The sequence below is a fragment of the Drosophila sulfurigaster genome, chromosome 2R (genome assembly GCF_023558435.1).
Source record: "Drosophila sulfurigaster albostrigata strain 15112-1811.04 chromosome 2R, ASM2355843v2, whole genome shotgun sequence".
Lineage (NCBI taxonomy): Eukaryota > Metazoa > Arthropoda > Insecta > Diptera > Drosophilidae > Drosophila > Drosophila sulfurigaster.
In genome coordinates this window covers 35,748,271-35,762,446 of record NC_084882.1, presented here as the reverse complement: position 1 = coordinate 35,762,446, position 14,176 = coordinate 35,748,271, and the positions used below count along the sequence as shown (strand labels likewise).

General features: G+C 42.7%; 4 protein-coding genes across 10 annotated transcripts in view; 2 read left to right on the top strand and 2 right to left on the bottom strand.

Annotated features, from left to right (window-relative positions):
- The window catches only part of LOC133839003 (elongation of very long chain fatty acids protein AAEL008004), a 41,153-nt gene extending 37,170 nt beyond the window's left edge, over window positions 1-3,983 (top strand). For 6 of the 7 annotated variants that reach the window (XM_062270287.1, XM_062270286.1, XM_062270288.1 and 3 more), the window contains 5 exons: window positions 574-630; window positions 1,869-1,974; window positions 2,051-2,187; window positions 2,245-2,400; window positions 3,097-3,983. In XM_062270287.1, coding sequence (XP_062126271.1) covers window positions 574-630; window positions 1,869-1,974; window positions 2,051-2,187; window positions 2,245-2,400; window positions 3,097-3,855 — 1,215 coding nt within the window. In that variant the 3' untranslated portion in view covers window positions 3,856-3,983. The remainder of the gene's footprint in view (window positions 1-573; window positions 631-1,868; window positions 1,975-2,050; window positions 2,188-2,244; window positions 2,401-3,096) is intronic. The other variant, XM_062270292.1, reaches the window with a different exon arrangement.
- Window positions 3,984-5,972: 1,989 nt separating this feature from the next.
- On the bottom strand, window positions 5,973-11,166 carry LOC133837728 (uncharacterized). Its single transcript, XM_062268587.1, has 7 exons — window positions 9,172-11,166; window positions 8,161-9,113; window positions 7,943-8,096; window positions 7,383-7,507; window positions 7,210-7,312; window positions 6,870-7,153; window positions 5,973-6,813 (listed from the first exon to the last, which is right to left on the bottom strand). Exons 1-7 carry the CDS (start codon window positions 10,819-10,821, stop codon window positions 6,702-6,704), a joined length of 3,381 nt encoding a protein of 1,126 aa, XP_062124571.1. The 5' UTR covers window positions 10,822-11,166; the 3' UTR covers window positions 5,973-6,701.
- A 280-nt stretch (window positions 11,167-11,446) lies between these two features.
- Window positions 11,447-12,273, top strand: LOC133837731 (putative lipoyltransferase 2, mitochondrial). Its single transcript, XM_062268591.1, is given in 2 exon segments — window positions 11,447-11,608; window positions 11,610-12,273. Coding segments are annotated over 2 exon segments (684 nt in total). The 5' UTR covers window positions 11,447-11,525; the 3' UTR covers window positions 12,211-12,273.
- LOC133837730 (tRNA (guanine(10)-N2)-methyltransferase homolog) lies at window positions 12,264-14,130 on the bottom strand. The gene is given in 5 exon segments (XM_062268590.1): window positions 12,264-12,606; window positions 12,663-12,861; window positions 12,923-13,478; window positions 13,480-13,716; window positions 13,767-14,130. Coding segments are annotated over 5 exon segments (1,464 nt in total). The 5' UTR covers window positions 13,896-14,130.
- Between the last annotated feature and the right edge of the window lie 46 nt (window positions 14,131-14,176).

Genomic DNA, 14,176 nt, shown 5'->3' with positions numbered 1-14,176 from the left:
ACCTCTACACTTGATTATCTTTATCTACTTTATATATACATACAATTTAATTACTTTCTTGGTCAGGACTTCAAGTTGAACTCGAATTTTAATCAATTAATTGAATGTTTGTTATTCCCCCTACTCTTACCCTTTACTTCTACTGAACTCTCCACTCTCTCTATAAACAATTTTGATGCATTTTGACAATTAATATAATTACTTATAGTCTTTAATTGATCTAGCGTGATGCATGAATGAACCCCGAATGAATTGAATTGAATGAATTGAAAGTGAATTTGATTATGATTTAACATTAACAATGAATCTACTTTTTTCTCCCTCTCTCTCTCTCTCTCTCCGACTCTTTCTCACTCTCTCTTTCGCGCTGAGTGTGTGTGAATTGAGCAAGTTCGGCTTGATCGAACTTTGTCTACGCTACGCCGATAAATGAATCAAAGTTTTTGATCATGAACGTAGCTTGGACTCGTATGCATGAATTTAACTTGATCGCTGATCATTAATAAAACTTGCCTAATCGATATTTTTGCTCTCTTTCCTCCCCTTGCTGCCTCAATCTACTTCCTACGTCAGATGGTTCATGCGTGCTGGTGGTATTACTTCTCCAAGTTCACTGAGTTCATGGATACGGTAAGTTTCGAAGTTCATAATTCAGTTCGATTAACCTAGAATATTTACTATCGATTATTACTATCAATTATTACTATCGGTTATTACTATCGATTATTACTATCGATAATTGCATACAAGAAGTGTACACTTAACTACAATGTGCAATTAGTTTAGTGATTTAAACTATTTTTCGCCTGATTTTAAATTAAATTTATACAAGTATTAAATGTAGTTGCATTTATCGAAAATGTATTTTATATTTAGTATTATTTGATTTCTTATTAGGCTTTGAATAGACACAACGACTCGGATGGATTCTCTTATTGAACTATTTCTTAAAGTTCTAGGTCTTATATAGTTAACAAATTTTCTTATTTCTAAGGGACCTTCACAGTGTGGAGGATCACTTTTCTATTTTTATCTTTATGTAATGTAACATATGAATATTTGACATCCCTAAGGGCATTTTAAAGTAGTTAAAAATATCATGGCAACTTTTAAGGATCTTATCTTATTTGTCCTGTGTTTTTATGATATATAAATTATCACCATATGGTGATATATTTATTTGGTCTCAGGCTAATTCGATGCACTTTAACTTCATGCTTGAACAAGTCTTGTTATCTTTTGTATTATTTTTGGCATTTTTAATATATTATTCCTTTTGTTAAAGTAACATTTTGCAATTTGTTTTCAATTGAAATTTCAGTTACACATTTTTTCACACTTGTCATAAAATTAATGATCACTTCTTTGAAGAAATAATGTTAATTTGAAACAAAGCTTTGCGTCACTTTATGGGGTCATTCGAAAATCGGTCGCTAATGTTTAATAATTTATGAAACGCTTCAAATTGAAATTCCAGTTTTTTTAACTTACATATTTAAAAATTATTCCACATTTGTTTGAGCCAAAAATAATGTATTTTAGAAATGCGGCTCAGAAAATTTATTAAATGCTTTTAATTTACATTCACGTCACTTGCTCGAATGTAAATTAAAGTCATTAAATAAATTACTGCTCAAAGCTGAATTTTTGTGTAATAATTTTTACATATTTATTACATTATTTTGGCAAATGATTTATAATTATATATTTTTAAATAATTTTTACATATTTCTTGATTTATGATTCAATAAATCAGTTAAGTAATTACGTAAAAAGAAAGCGAAATGTACGCACTCAATAATTGATTTTTTTAACTCTCTCTTTCTCTCTCTCTCTCTCTCTCTCTGTGTTTCCCTTTCCCCCTAAAGATGTTCTTCGTGCTGCGCAAGAAGACAAGTCAGGTGACTACGCTCCATGTCATTCATCACGGCTGCATGCCCATGTCCGTGTGGTTCGGCGTCAAGTTCACGCCAGGTGAGTAATCTTTGAGTAACAAATCATTATCAATCACTCACTCTTAACTCTCTCTCTCTTCGTTTCCTTCTTAAAGGTGGCCACAGCACCTTCTTTGGCCTGCTCAATACCTTTGTGCACATTGTGATGTACACTTACTACATGTTCTCGGCCATGGGTCCACAATACCAGAAGTATCTCTGGTGGAAGAAGTACCTGACAACGCTGCAGATGGCAAGTTAAAAACGTTAAACGACAAACACTTCAGTTATTAATCTTTTGGGATTACAGGTCCAGTTCATTCTGATCATGGTGCACGCCTTCCAATTGCTCTTCATCGATTGCAATTACCCGAAGGCCTTCGTCTGGTGGATCGGAATGCATGCCGTCATGTTCTTCTTCCTGTTCAACGAGTTCTACAAGGCAGCCTACAAAAACCGTCTCATGGTGAGTTTCCCTAACGGAAATGAGCTTGATCTTCTTCTCACGTCCGCCCCATTATGTTGATAATTGTCAGCGCTTCCCACGTTGTTGTGGCCCTTTTTGGTGGGCCACATTCATGCCGGATTGAGTTAATGAAAGCGTTGCAATGCCAACTCTTATATCATCCCATTTATCGACTCGAACGCCTATTGCATGTTGTCTCTGTCTCTGACTCTGTCTCTGTGGTCTAAATTCATTAACGAAATTTCGTCAAGTAGGTTGTAGAGGGACGGTAGGGGGGGAGAAACTGGGTGCCGAATTCCGATTGCCGCATAAAAGACCCAAAAAAAACAAGCAACGACATAAAAACGCCAAATGACGTCGTTTAATGATCGCTTACGGTGCTTGGAGTTGCGACTCGACAACAGACAACCGAAAAGCGACCCATAGCATCCATTGAGTGCGGTTCACACAAGTGAAAGTTGAATGAAGAAAAAAAACAGAAAGACAGAAACAGCCGAAAAGGCAAAAGAGAGAGACACACAAATGAACAGAAATAATAATAAAAGTAAAAATAATAAACAAATGCTGACAAAGCGATTGCATAATCGGTTCGTTCGCGTTCGCTTTTCGGCTTTTAGTGGGGCACAACGTGTCGCATGCGCAATGTGCGCGATCAACAAGCATACGCCTAGTAACACAATCTCTCTTTTTTTGCAGAAGAAGAACGCGCAGCTGGCGAACGGACATGCCAAACCCAATGGCTACTGCAAGAGCATCAATGCCCATGACGATCTGTTTCTGCCACAACCGGTGGCAACAGCCACGCCCACAGCTGCCACAGCGACGACGACAGAGGCCAAGGCCAATGGCACGCTGGCCAACGGTCATGCGAATGGCCTCAAGAATGGCTACAAGCAGCTGGCCAATGGCAACGGGGAATGTGGCCAACGGGAATGCGATGCACAGCAAAACGAATGGCATCCTGCTCAATGGCTATGGAAATGGCAGCAATGGCAACGGTTATGCCACAAAGCTGCTCGACGATGTGGCACAGGAGCTGACACACCGAAAGACACCCAAATAATATCGGGGCAATGCGGGTCGGCGCCAACACAGAGCTTAGAGCAGAGAGAGGAGAAAGGAGAAAAGATCAAGAAGAGAAGATCAAGGATCGAGGATCGAGGAGCAGGCATAGCTAAGCAGCGCCAGGAGCAGCAAAAAACTGTTTGTTCCACACGAGTCATAAGCACACACACACACACACACCTTCAACTACATCTACACCACACACATACACATGCATTCACACATACATACACACACCGAAGCAAGCATAAACATGCACACAAAGAGAAGAAATATATTGTTATTGATACGAAAATATTTAATAATAATTATGATAATGTATGTGTGTGTGTGTGTGTGTATGTATGTGCATTGCTGTTCACATTGCATTGCATACCATTAATTAATTAATGAAAAATACATTTTTTTGTTGCTTTTTTCTCTTTTTAACTATTTTAGTTGTACAAAGCTTTGTATACATAAAGAAAACAAAAACACAAAAAAAAAAACAACTTAAAAACCACAAAAAAAACACAAAAGCATAAAAACAATTTATTAATTGAGCCTAATGCTTATTAAAATTAATTGTGTGTGAGCAAGGAATTAATCTATGTATTTAAGCATAGAGTTTAATTTATACAGTATATAATAAAATAATAAATGGCAAAACAACAAAAAAAATATACATAAAACAAAAAATTCACAACTAGTTGGTTCCAGCATAAGTCACAAAAGTTTTGTAAATGTATAAACATAAAAAAACAAAAAGCATAAGTAAATGGAAAACCACAGAAATGGTCATAAATTGTATGTAATTTAATATTAGTCGCAATAATTGTTGAGGAATTTAACACAGCAACAACAACAACAACAGTCACAATTGTTTAAGTCAAGCAACAAATGACGTTTCAATCATAAACGACCACGAATATAAAGTAAAGCAAAGCAAGCAAACAAAACTCTTAAAAAAATGGAAATCAAACAAAAACAAAAACCTACCCACATGTTTCATTAATTTATTACAAATAAATTATACCGCTAAACTGCAAAATACAAATTAATTATAAAATATGCAAATTTTGCTATTTCATAATGTTACAACAAAATGAAATGAAATGAAATGAGAAAGAAAAGAAAAACCCACACAATATTTATAAGCTGACAAAATGAAACTAAGAAATCCCGAAAGAAATCCCCGATTACAACAGAAACCACAAAGTAGACTTTAAGTCCCACAATTTAGGTTCCATAGGTAATTCAATTGCAATACATTTTGTATGCGTTGTGGTAGCCATTTTTGTGGATCGTGGAGCAGTATGTAAACACTATGTATGTAATTGTAATTATTATTATTATTATTACGATTATGATTATTATTATTATATACAGAAACAAAAAAATACAAAAAACAAAAATAATGTGTAGAAAATTAGGCGAAAATGGAGTGGAGCATTTTTTCAATAAAACACTAAAAAACAACAAAAAAAAACAACAAACACAAAGTTCGCTTATGTAAAAAGGCGTTTTTTAATCGGTGGTCAATTAACGAATAATTGCAGTTGCAAATTCAAATTCAACGTTTGCTTTAAAATGGCGCATTTCTATTACAAAGCTGTGACGTCACACAACAGATGTAAACTCTGATCTAATTCCCGCCAAAATGCAGCGTGCACTCTTTCACTCTCCCACTCTCTCCCTCTCTTTACTATGACAAAGCTTTCTCAGCTGCTGGCTGACTCACACACACACACACGCACTCAACCCACTTCCAGTGAAGTGCAGTGCGCTCTCTCTCAGCTGTTGGCTGAAATCCGCTCGCTGCGGATTCTGTTCACCTGGTACTTCAGCTGACTGTGGGTATGGGAAAAGTCGTTCGTTTGGCGTTCGATCAGTGAAGTGCACACGCACGCACAGAATATTTCCCGAAGCGCTGCTCTAACAGCATGGCGGCTGTGCAAAAATTACCCCAAAATAACCAAAAATTGAATTTTAATTTAAATGTCCAATAATGATTTTAAATCCGCTCGCTGCGGATCTATAAAGAGGAATATTAATAATACGAAATTTTGTTGGTTTGACTGAAGCAACTCGATGCCGTTCTGTCTCAGCCTGGTACTTCAGCTGACTGACAAATGGGTATGGGAAGTCATTCGTTTGGCGTTCGATCGAGATGCACACAAAGCACACACACTGCACACTCAAGTCACAGAATATTTTGACCTAAATCACGGGTTCGAAACCGAAAATAGCTGAAGCGGCTGCTGTGCATTGAACTAATAAAATAAGCAAGTGTACCAGGCGAACAGAAATGGCAACAAGCTCATTCGCTTGTTAAAGTCAGCCATTCACACATGCGCGCTCTGTCCCATTTCCGCCCACTGCTGTTCCGCTATCTTTAGGGTGACCATACGTTGGACTTTAAAATATACCTCACAAGGCGAAAAAATATACCAAATATGCCACACTTTTACTTACCTTGGTTACACCTCAATGCAATAAGCGCATGTAAGGCGCAAAATTCAAAATAATTTGTAGGTTCTCTATACGGTTTTATTAACATTTATAATTCGGATGTGTTAGATTTTACATATTTGGCCGGAGAGCATACGCCAACGCAGGACGTATTGCAGCGATCCGGTTGCAGTTTTGCGGTCTATCGATATTATTTTAAACTTACGATCTAGACTTGTTTTGCTACGAGCTAAGCGTGTTAAGCTGTCCGTCCATAAGCGGGTAGGCAGAAAGTAAAATATGTAATATGTAAAGTGTAGTGTGTAAGTGTAAAATATGTAAAATGTAGAACACAGAAGTCAACTACTTAAGTGGTAGGCAATTGTTATCATCATTTGATTGATACTTATGCACGACGAGTACGACGACGAGTAGTACAACGAAAAATCATCTCAAACAGCTATCTATTCGTAATCTGTAATCTGTAGTCATTGTACTTATGTGTAGAGTAAACATAGAACTAGGCGCTGCTGTGTTTATGGAGCGTGTGTGTGTGTTGAGTTGCTTTTGTTTGGGGTGTGCAAAGTGAGAGATGTTTGCGCTGCTGTTGGCCTGTGAGTGGGGTTATCATCTAATCTGTATCTGTATCTGTAGCTGTATCGGTAATTGTATCTGTATCTGTATCTGCTTCTATATTGGTATCTGTATCTGTGAGTAAGCAGCCAACGGCCAACTGTAGATTAGAGATTTTAAAAAACATCTTAATTCTATTTCCAAGCAAACGGCCTCCTCCGATCATCATCGTATCAATTGCGACGGGCGCGACGACGTGCATTGCCAGCAAATGGTGTGGCATTCGGTGCTCCCGGATGCTGTCCGCTGTACAAGTTGTCCAGAAACTCATGCAAAGTTGCCTCGCTGTAAACAGTGAATCATTTGAATTTGTTTCTCTTGAAGATTAAGTGGCTACTCACCTGACACCACTGGCTGGGCCACCGGGATGATGGGCATGCGGCGGCGGCTGCTGTTGATGGGGATGCTGCTGTTGCTGTTGTTGTTGCTGCTGTTGTTGTTGCTGCTGCTGTTGCTGAGCGCCGCGCACAATGCGATACTGCACCATGTGCGAATTGGGCTCCAGATGCGACAGCGCACCCTTCTGGCAGTTGGCCCACTCGGTTATATCGTAGACTTTGCCATCCATCAATGCCAAATACTTCCAGCGCAGACCCAGCATGCTAGTCTCTGCCCAAATGTCGCCCTGCAGAAGGAATACAATTAGTTGTGCTCTGCTAGAGATTGAGATCTTTTACTCACATCTTTGGCCGAGTGGCGTATCTTACAGGAAGCGCATTCACGCGCCGCATAATGAGGACGTTCGGTTAGTTTGCGAGGATGACGCTGCGCACAGGTGCTGCATCTGTTTAGTGATAGTTAAGTTGGAATATTAGCAATAATTTAGATAGTATAAAATATAATCGACTGCTTACCTTATAGTATTGGCCGCCTCGGTCATTTTGGTTTGCAACTGCGACAACAAATCGTGCAGCTCCGTCCACGCCTTCTCCGCGTGCAATGCCTCCGCGATGCTTTGGTCATAGGCAAGACGATTTTCCTGTCATAGACAATAAAAGTTAGTTAGATTGAAGAAATTAACAATGAGTACAAGTTATAACTTAATTTATAGTAAATGGTGTACGAAATTTGATGGGTAGAAGCAACTGCTAAAATGAAATGTTAACGAACTTCTAAATGGTTATTTTAAAATTATTTAAATGACAATTTTCATCACTTAAAAGAGCGAAGATTGTTACATTTGATAATTAGTTATTTTAAAATGAATTAAATGACAATTTTCACCACTTAAAAGAGTGATGATTGTTACAATTGGTAATAGATAATTTTGAATTATTTAAAACAGTGAAGATTGTTATAATGGATTCTAACCAAGAATTGCTTCATCTATTTCTGCTTTTTTAGATATGTCCATCTACTTTTATGACTCTTGTCTTTATCCCATCTAAGTTGTAGTTATTCTCACTCTACTTACCGGTTCACCGATCAACTCAAATGCACGCTGGAGCACCTTGAACGCCTCCTCGGCGCCTGCCTGCTTGTTCTTATCAGGATGCACCAGCACAGCGATCTTCTTGTAGTGCTTACGTATCTGCTCCTGCGGACTGTCCGCTGGCACGCCCAATATGCTGTAGAAACAAAAGACAATTAAATATTTGACTTGAATAAACCAAAGCATATTCATTCACTTACCTGTAGGCATCCTTGCCCTTGCAATTCAGCAGCGAGTACATGGCCTCTTCGCCCGTCTGCGGCAGGCGACCCGTCTTGAAAGCCTCAGCGTTCGCCTCGGGAGGCTTTCGCTTGTAGAATCGCCGCCAGAATGCCCAGCGCGAGTTCTTCTTGAAGCGAGCATCGAAGCGACGCCAATAGTTGCGCCACCAAATGCTCGGCTTGCCCGAGTTCTGCTTCAGTTCCTTGTGCAGCTGGCGAGCATACGCAACGCCAGCCACATAAGCTGTGGTCAGACGCTCGTAGGCCATGCTGCAGCCGAGGACGACAATATCGTAGACCAGATAGAAGAGCCAGGTGAGCAACTTGAGCGTATAGATCCACCAGGTGTGCAGTATCCGCTTGGCCAGCTCATAGTTGCGATTCGAGCTGCTCGCATGCGATGGCGAATTGGATGAGGCGTAGCCACCGCTGCGATTGCGCTTCGAGGAGTACGAATAAGAGCCGGAGCTGGAGCCTAGATTCGAATTCGATGAAGTCGCATAACGCTTCGAGGACGACGAGTTGACATTGTTGTTGCTGCTGCTGCTGTTGTGGTGGTTGTTGCTGCCGCTATTGTTGTTGCCACCCGTCGAGTTGCTTGAATTGCCATTCGAGTAGTTGGCGTTGCCATTGTTGCCGCTGTTGCTCCGATTGCTGTTGGACTTGCGAGCTGCGTAGTTTTGGCTGTTGCTGCTGTTCAAAGCATTGCTGCTGCTGCTGTTGCCGTTGCCATTGCTGCTGCTGTTGTTGTTGGCTTTGCTATCGCTGCTCGCCTTGGCGTAACCATTCAGATTGCTGCTGTTGTTGTTGCTGCTATTGTTGAGTTTCAGTTGCACTGGACGCTTCTTCTCCTGCAGCGGTTTGCTTGATCTCAGCGTGGACTGTGTTGCTGGCTGCTGCTGCTGTTGTTGCTGCTGCTGTTGCAACAGTGGCTGTAAAAGACAGATTATTTAACTGTTTACTTATTTAAATGTTTTAACTGCTACTCACCACTTGCTGCTGCTTTTGCACTGCTGCCTGCTGTTGTCGCTTCTTGCCCCGATGTCCTGTTGTATTCCCGGGCACATCCTTGAGCTCATGCAATGGCGAACGCTTCGCATTGTTGCGCTGCTCCCGATTACCATTGCCTTCGTCCTTGCCCTGGCGACGCTGCGGCGCATGTCCATTCTCCAAGTTGTTCACAGAACGTGATTCGCCGAGGTTGCTGTTGGCGTGTATTGTCGCCGAGCTGCTTCGCAAGCTGCTGCCCTTGCTCAGCACATCGGAGTAGGACATGGGCATCGGCTTCACCTCGGCCACAATGCGCTTCTTGCCCTCAGGCATTGTTCCCGGCACCACAATGGGCGCCTTCTTAATGGCAGTGGCTGCAACGGCTGCGGTTGCTGTTGGAGTTGTTGCAATTGTTGCTGCTGCTGGTGTTGCGGCTGTGTTAAGTGTTGGGACTATGTTGTTGACCACTTCCACTGCTGGCTTGGGCGGCACTTCCACGCTCTTCGGCGGCAGCACAACTGGCGGCTGCTGCTGCTGCGGTTGTTGTTGTTGCAACTTGACTGGCGAGCATTGCTGTGGTGGCGTCGAAGCTGGTGGAACAGCTGTTGCAACTGGCGCTGCCAATGGAGTGGCTGGCGTGGCTTCTTTGTAGCTATTGTTGACTTGCTCCGTTGGCAGCTCGCCACCAAACTGAATGTAACTGGCGCCTGTGAGATTTGGCGACCAGTTGTTGACCAGGTTGTTGATGAACATGTTGGCGCTGTTGCTGGCTGCAATGTTTGAAGAGATGACAGCAGCCTCATCGAACTGATGGAATTGCTGAGGTGCTGGCTGCTGTTGTGGTTGCTGCTGCTGTGGTTGTTGTTGTTGCTGCTGCTGTTGCGTGGCAATGTTCATTTCGGGTTGCGGCAGCAACGGATTGGTGGCAAACAGCTCATAGAGTGGCGTCTGTTGAGCAGCTGCCGCCTGAACTTGCACCGGAGGCTGTTGTTGTCCCTGTGCCTGGGGAGCAGCTGCCTGCTGCTGTTGTTGCTGATGATGTGGATGCTGCTGCTGCTGTTGTTGTTGCTGCTGATGCTGGTTTAGTGTTGCCATGTTGATATGCGAGAAATTGGCCGCAGCAGCCGCTGCTTGCTGAGCGTAGACATCGTTTACAGCATTCTCGGAGCAGTGATAAACCTTCAAAAAGTTTCCATGGCCCACAGGGAGCACAGAGTAGGTCTCGGGCTGGCCAGGAGCTGCTCCTGGGTAAGCCAAGTTGTACAAATATTCGTTATAGACGTGCGCAGATTGCGGTGGTTGTTGCTGAGGATGTTGTTGTGGCTGCTGATGTTGCTGGGGATGTTGTTGGGGATGCTGATGATGATGCTGCGGTGGTGGTGGTGGGTGTGGATGATGGGGCGGATATTGAACACCTAAATGCGGGGGTGGCGGTGGTGGCCACATCAACGGCCCCTGTCCTGGCTGTTGTTGCTGCTGCTGTTGCTGATGCAGCAAGTGTTGTTGTTGCTGCTGCTGCTGTTGTTGTTGATGTGCCAGAAAGTTCGCCAACTCGGCACTGTGCGGCGGCAGCTGATGATATGTGGCGGCAATTGCCTCATCGACGTCGACGATGCCGCTCCGCTCATCCTGACGTGTCCGTGTCGTCATATCCCGCAACACAACGGGAACAGCCCCGTGCCAATGCCAGCGCGTTTTTTTTTTGCTCTTCTCCTCCCTCTTTCTCACTCACTCACTCACTCTCTGCTCTGCTCACGCTCTCGTTCGCACTGACGCTGAGAGTCCTATTAGAATTTCATGCGATTGTGTAGTGCGTCAATTGTTGCGCGCAGTCTTTGCATTCGCAAGTTTCTGTTTGCTGCTTGCGTTAGTTGTGTGGCAACGACACACATAAATAATAAATACGTTGCTACACTGCTCGCTTTTTTTGCAATAACTTTTAACACAAATAATATATTATGCTTGCGTGTGTGAGTGTATGTGGCAAGAAGAATACCAACTTACCAATCACCCGGAGCGTCAACAGGGCTGGCAAGCGAACTAGCATATCGATTAAATTTCTTGGTGGCATTATTTAGGATATTTCAACCAAAACGGTTATTTAGTTGTTGCATTATGCAAATTAAATTATAAAATATAATAAATAGCATTGTTATTACTCGATAAAATCGGAAATTGCCTAATTACATTACAGAGTGCTTGTTATAGAAATTACCGCAGTTTCAGCATTTTTGTATATACTATCCGTATTATATTGGAAATTTCAAAAATACTGATTGTGGTCACACTGCCACAAATAAAACAGCTTTTTTAGAAACAGAAAGTCTGATATACATTAAATAATTAATTATATTATGGTCGTTAGACCCCTACTCACTGTTGTACGCGCTGGACGCCTGAGTTACACAGCCGGTCTGCAGTTGCAGCAACAACTGGCCAAACAAAAAAACCGCGGATTTCGCCGAGTTTCGCAATTTCCTGTTGCTTCTGGAGCACGATCCTGTCTACACAATTGGAATACGCACCAAAGGATACACGGAAGAGGATGAAAAGCGATTACGAGAGCTGGGCGCCGAATTTCATCGCACAGATCGCGGCGGCCTCATTACCTTCCACGGACCTGGGCAACTGGTTGCCTATCCCATCTTAAATCTGCGTCAATTTAAGCTGAGCATGCGTTGCTATGTTGCAACTTTAGAGCAGACGGTGATCGAAACATGTCGCCAGTTGGGAGTACTTAATGCCAGCACCACTGCGGACACGGGTATTTGGGTGGGTGATAAGAAAATCTGTGCGATTGGCGTGCATGGCTCGCGTTATGTCACCACCCATGGCATTGGCCTCAATTGCTCGACGGACTTGAGCTGGTTCGAGCACATTGTGCCGTGCGGAATTGAGGGCAAGGGCGTTACTTCGTTGAGTGAGCAGCTCCAACGCCAGGTCAGTCTATCCGAGGCTTCTGCTGCTTTGTTAGAGAGTCTGGCCAAGAAGTTTAATTGCCAGCTGCAAGAGCAACAACAAGAACGAGTCACAAACTAGACAAATTAACAATTATAGTAAACCACCATCACATGTTGTCGTTAGTAAATTATTTAGTCAAAACGCGCTTTGTTCAAATCACATTTCTTGGCGCGACCATCGCAGGGAATTTTCCCTCGCATCTCCATTTGCAGTCGCCCCTCTTCCCGCTGCGCTGCTTTGCGCATGCGTCGATCCTGCCGAGATTCCAGCGAACCATTGGTATTGAAGTAGCGCTCTCTAAAGTCTTGTCCAGGCTCTTGAGGAAGAGGATTTGGACTACTGTCATCGCTGTACTCTGTACACTTTTCGTATGTCAGCAGACGTCTCGCTGTGTTACCTGCCAGCAGCTGCTCCGAGTTAGCCACCAATTTGAGATGCGTGTGCTGCGGCAGCATAGCCTCATTGTAATCCTCACTGCAAAGGGTGAAGCTATTAAATGCTGCTACTATTTCTATACAGATTCTACTTACCGATGAAAAGGAAGCCAGCAAACAAGACGACCGCCAAGCCGCAAATGTTTGGCTCCAAACTGAAGCAGATCCGTGTACAAATGTTGCAGAGAGTAGTGCGAAGTGGAGGGATAATGCGCCATGTCTGGCGAGCGTGTGTTGTCCTTGCCATGCGACTTGTTCTCCACCTTCTCAGTTGCCTCTCTTATGCCATAAGGAGCTAACAAATGGACAAAATTATTAAAGACATCAACAGAACTACTTTCTTGGTTCATACTTACGATCTGTGATGATGCTGTCGAAACGCATGCTTTTATGCCACAGCGGACAAGAAAAGTCAGCCACCACCACGTCCATGTAACGCTCTACACAACCATACTGCTTTAGGTTAGCTCTGATGCTCTCGTCTTTGTCACGCACTTTTTGTGTAATGCGACTTGGACGACAACGCGCGTGCAGCATCATGAAATCAATGTCTGCACCCAAAACATAGCCACCAAACTTGGCAGCACTGACTAGCAAAGAACCAGTGCCCACAAAGGGATCAAAGACCAAGTCGCCATCTTTGACCAACGCTTGGTTGGCCATCAGCAAGCTGAGCTGGGCATCCATGCTGGTGTTGCCAATGAACTTGCGCTGTTTCAGCGACAGTTGCTTGATCAGGTGTCGCTGTCCTTGGGCTAGCATGCGACCAAAGACTATATCTTCGGGTGCATCGGGCACATCTGTGGGATCCAAGCCCCAGAATTCCAGATACCACCATTCCACTTGAGGATCTTTAAGATTGACAGCTCCTTGGAGTGGCAAATAATCCATGGCTTCGATCTTGTCTACTTTTTTCGCGTTGCGTAAAGTGTTTGTTGTACGTCTCCACTGTCACCTTAAAGCTCTGCGCATTGAAATATTGCGAGAGTGCTCCTCGATCTGTGTCCACTTGCGTCTTTAATCTTTGGTGGAATTCTGGGAGTGTGTTGGCGTGTGCCTGCAGCTCAATGATGGAGCGCAATGCCACTGAACGGGAAGCGTACTGCAGTGCGGTTTCATCATTGGGAAATTCCACTAGCCAAAAGGGTTTCTATAAACAATTCATTATAACAATTGAATCGAAGTATTCGAGTTGCTTACTAAGCGATTGTCGGAAAAATGCCGAAACTCCAGACCGAACAGCTTGACGATTGACTCGAATTCAGCCACACGAAAATCAACATGCTCTTGGGCAAACCAAAGTACATACTTCTTCCAAAACTTTGTCATTTCAATCAAAATTGTGCGAACAAATTATAACAACATGTGCTGTTGTTTATGTTTACTTTGTACAAGCGCCGCAAGTATCGATACCATTTCATAAACTGTGTGTCTAGCTGTTTGGTATATAAAAATACCAATAAATGAATTTTGCAAATGTTAGTTGTCAGACACATTAGCATTTTAGTTGAACGTGTTGTATTTAAACTCAGGAATCAAAATATTAGATTAGATTAAATTTTCCTAAACAAGTTCCCAAAGCCTAAAACAACAAGTTTCATCATCCTCAT

Bases quoted from the DNA above. Each gene is read 5' to 3' on its own strand.
- LOC133837728 (XM_062268587.1), bottom strand. From the start codon at position 10,821: ATGACGACACGGACACGTCAGGATGAGCGGAGCGGCATCGTCGACGTC. The intron at 9,114-9,171 runs GTGAGTAGCAGT...TGTCTTTTACAG, and splicing joins TGCAAAAGCAGCAGCAAGTG to CCACTGTTGCAACAGCAGCA. The intron at 7,154-7,209 runs GTGAGTAAAAGA...TTCCTTCTGCAG, and splicing joins TACGCCACTCGGCCAAAGAT to GGCGACATTTGGGCAGAGAC.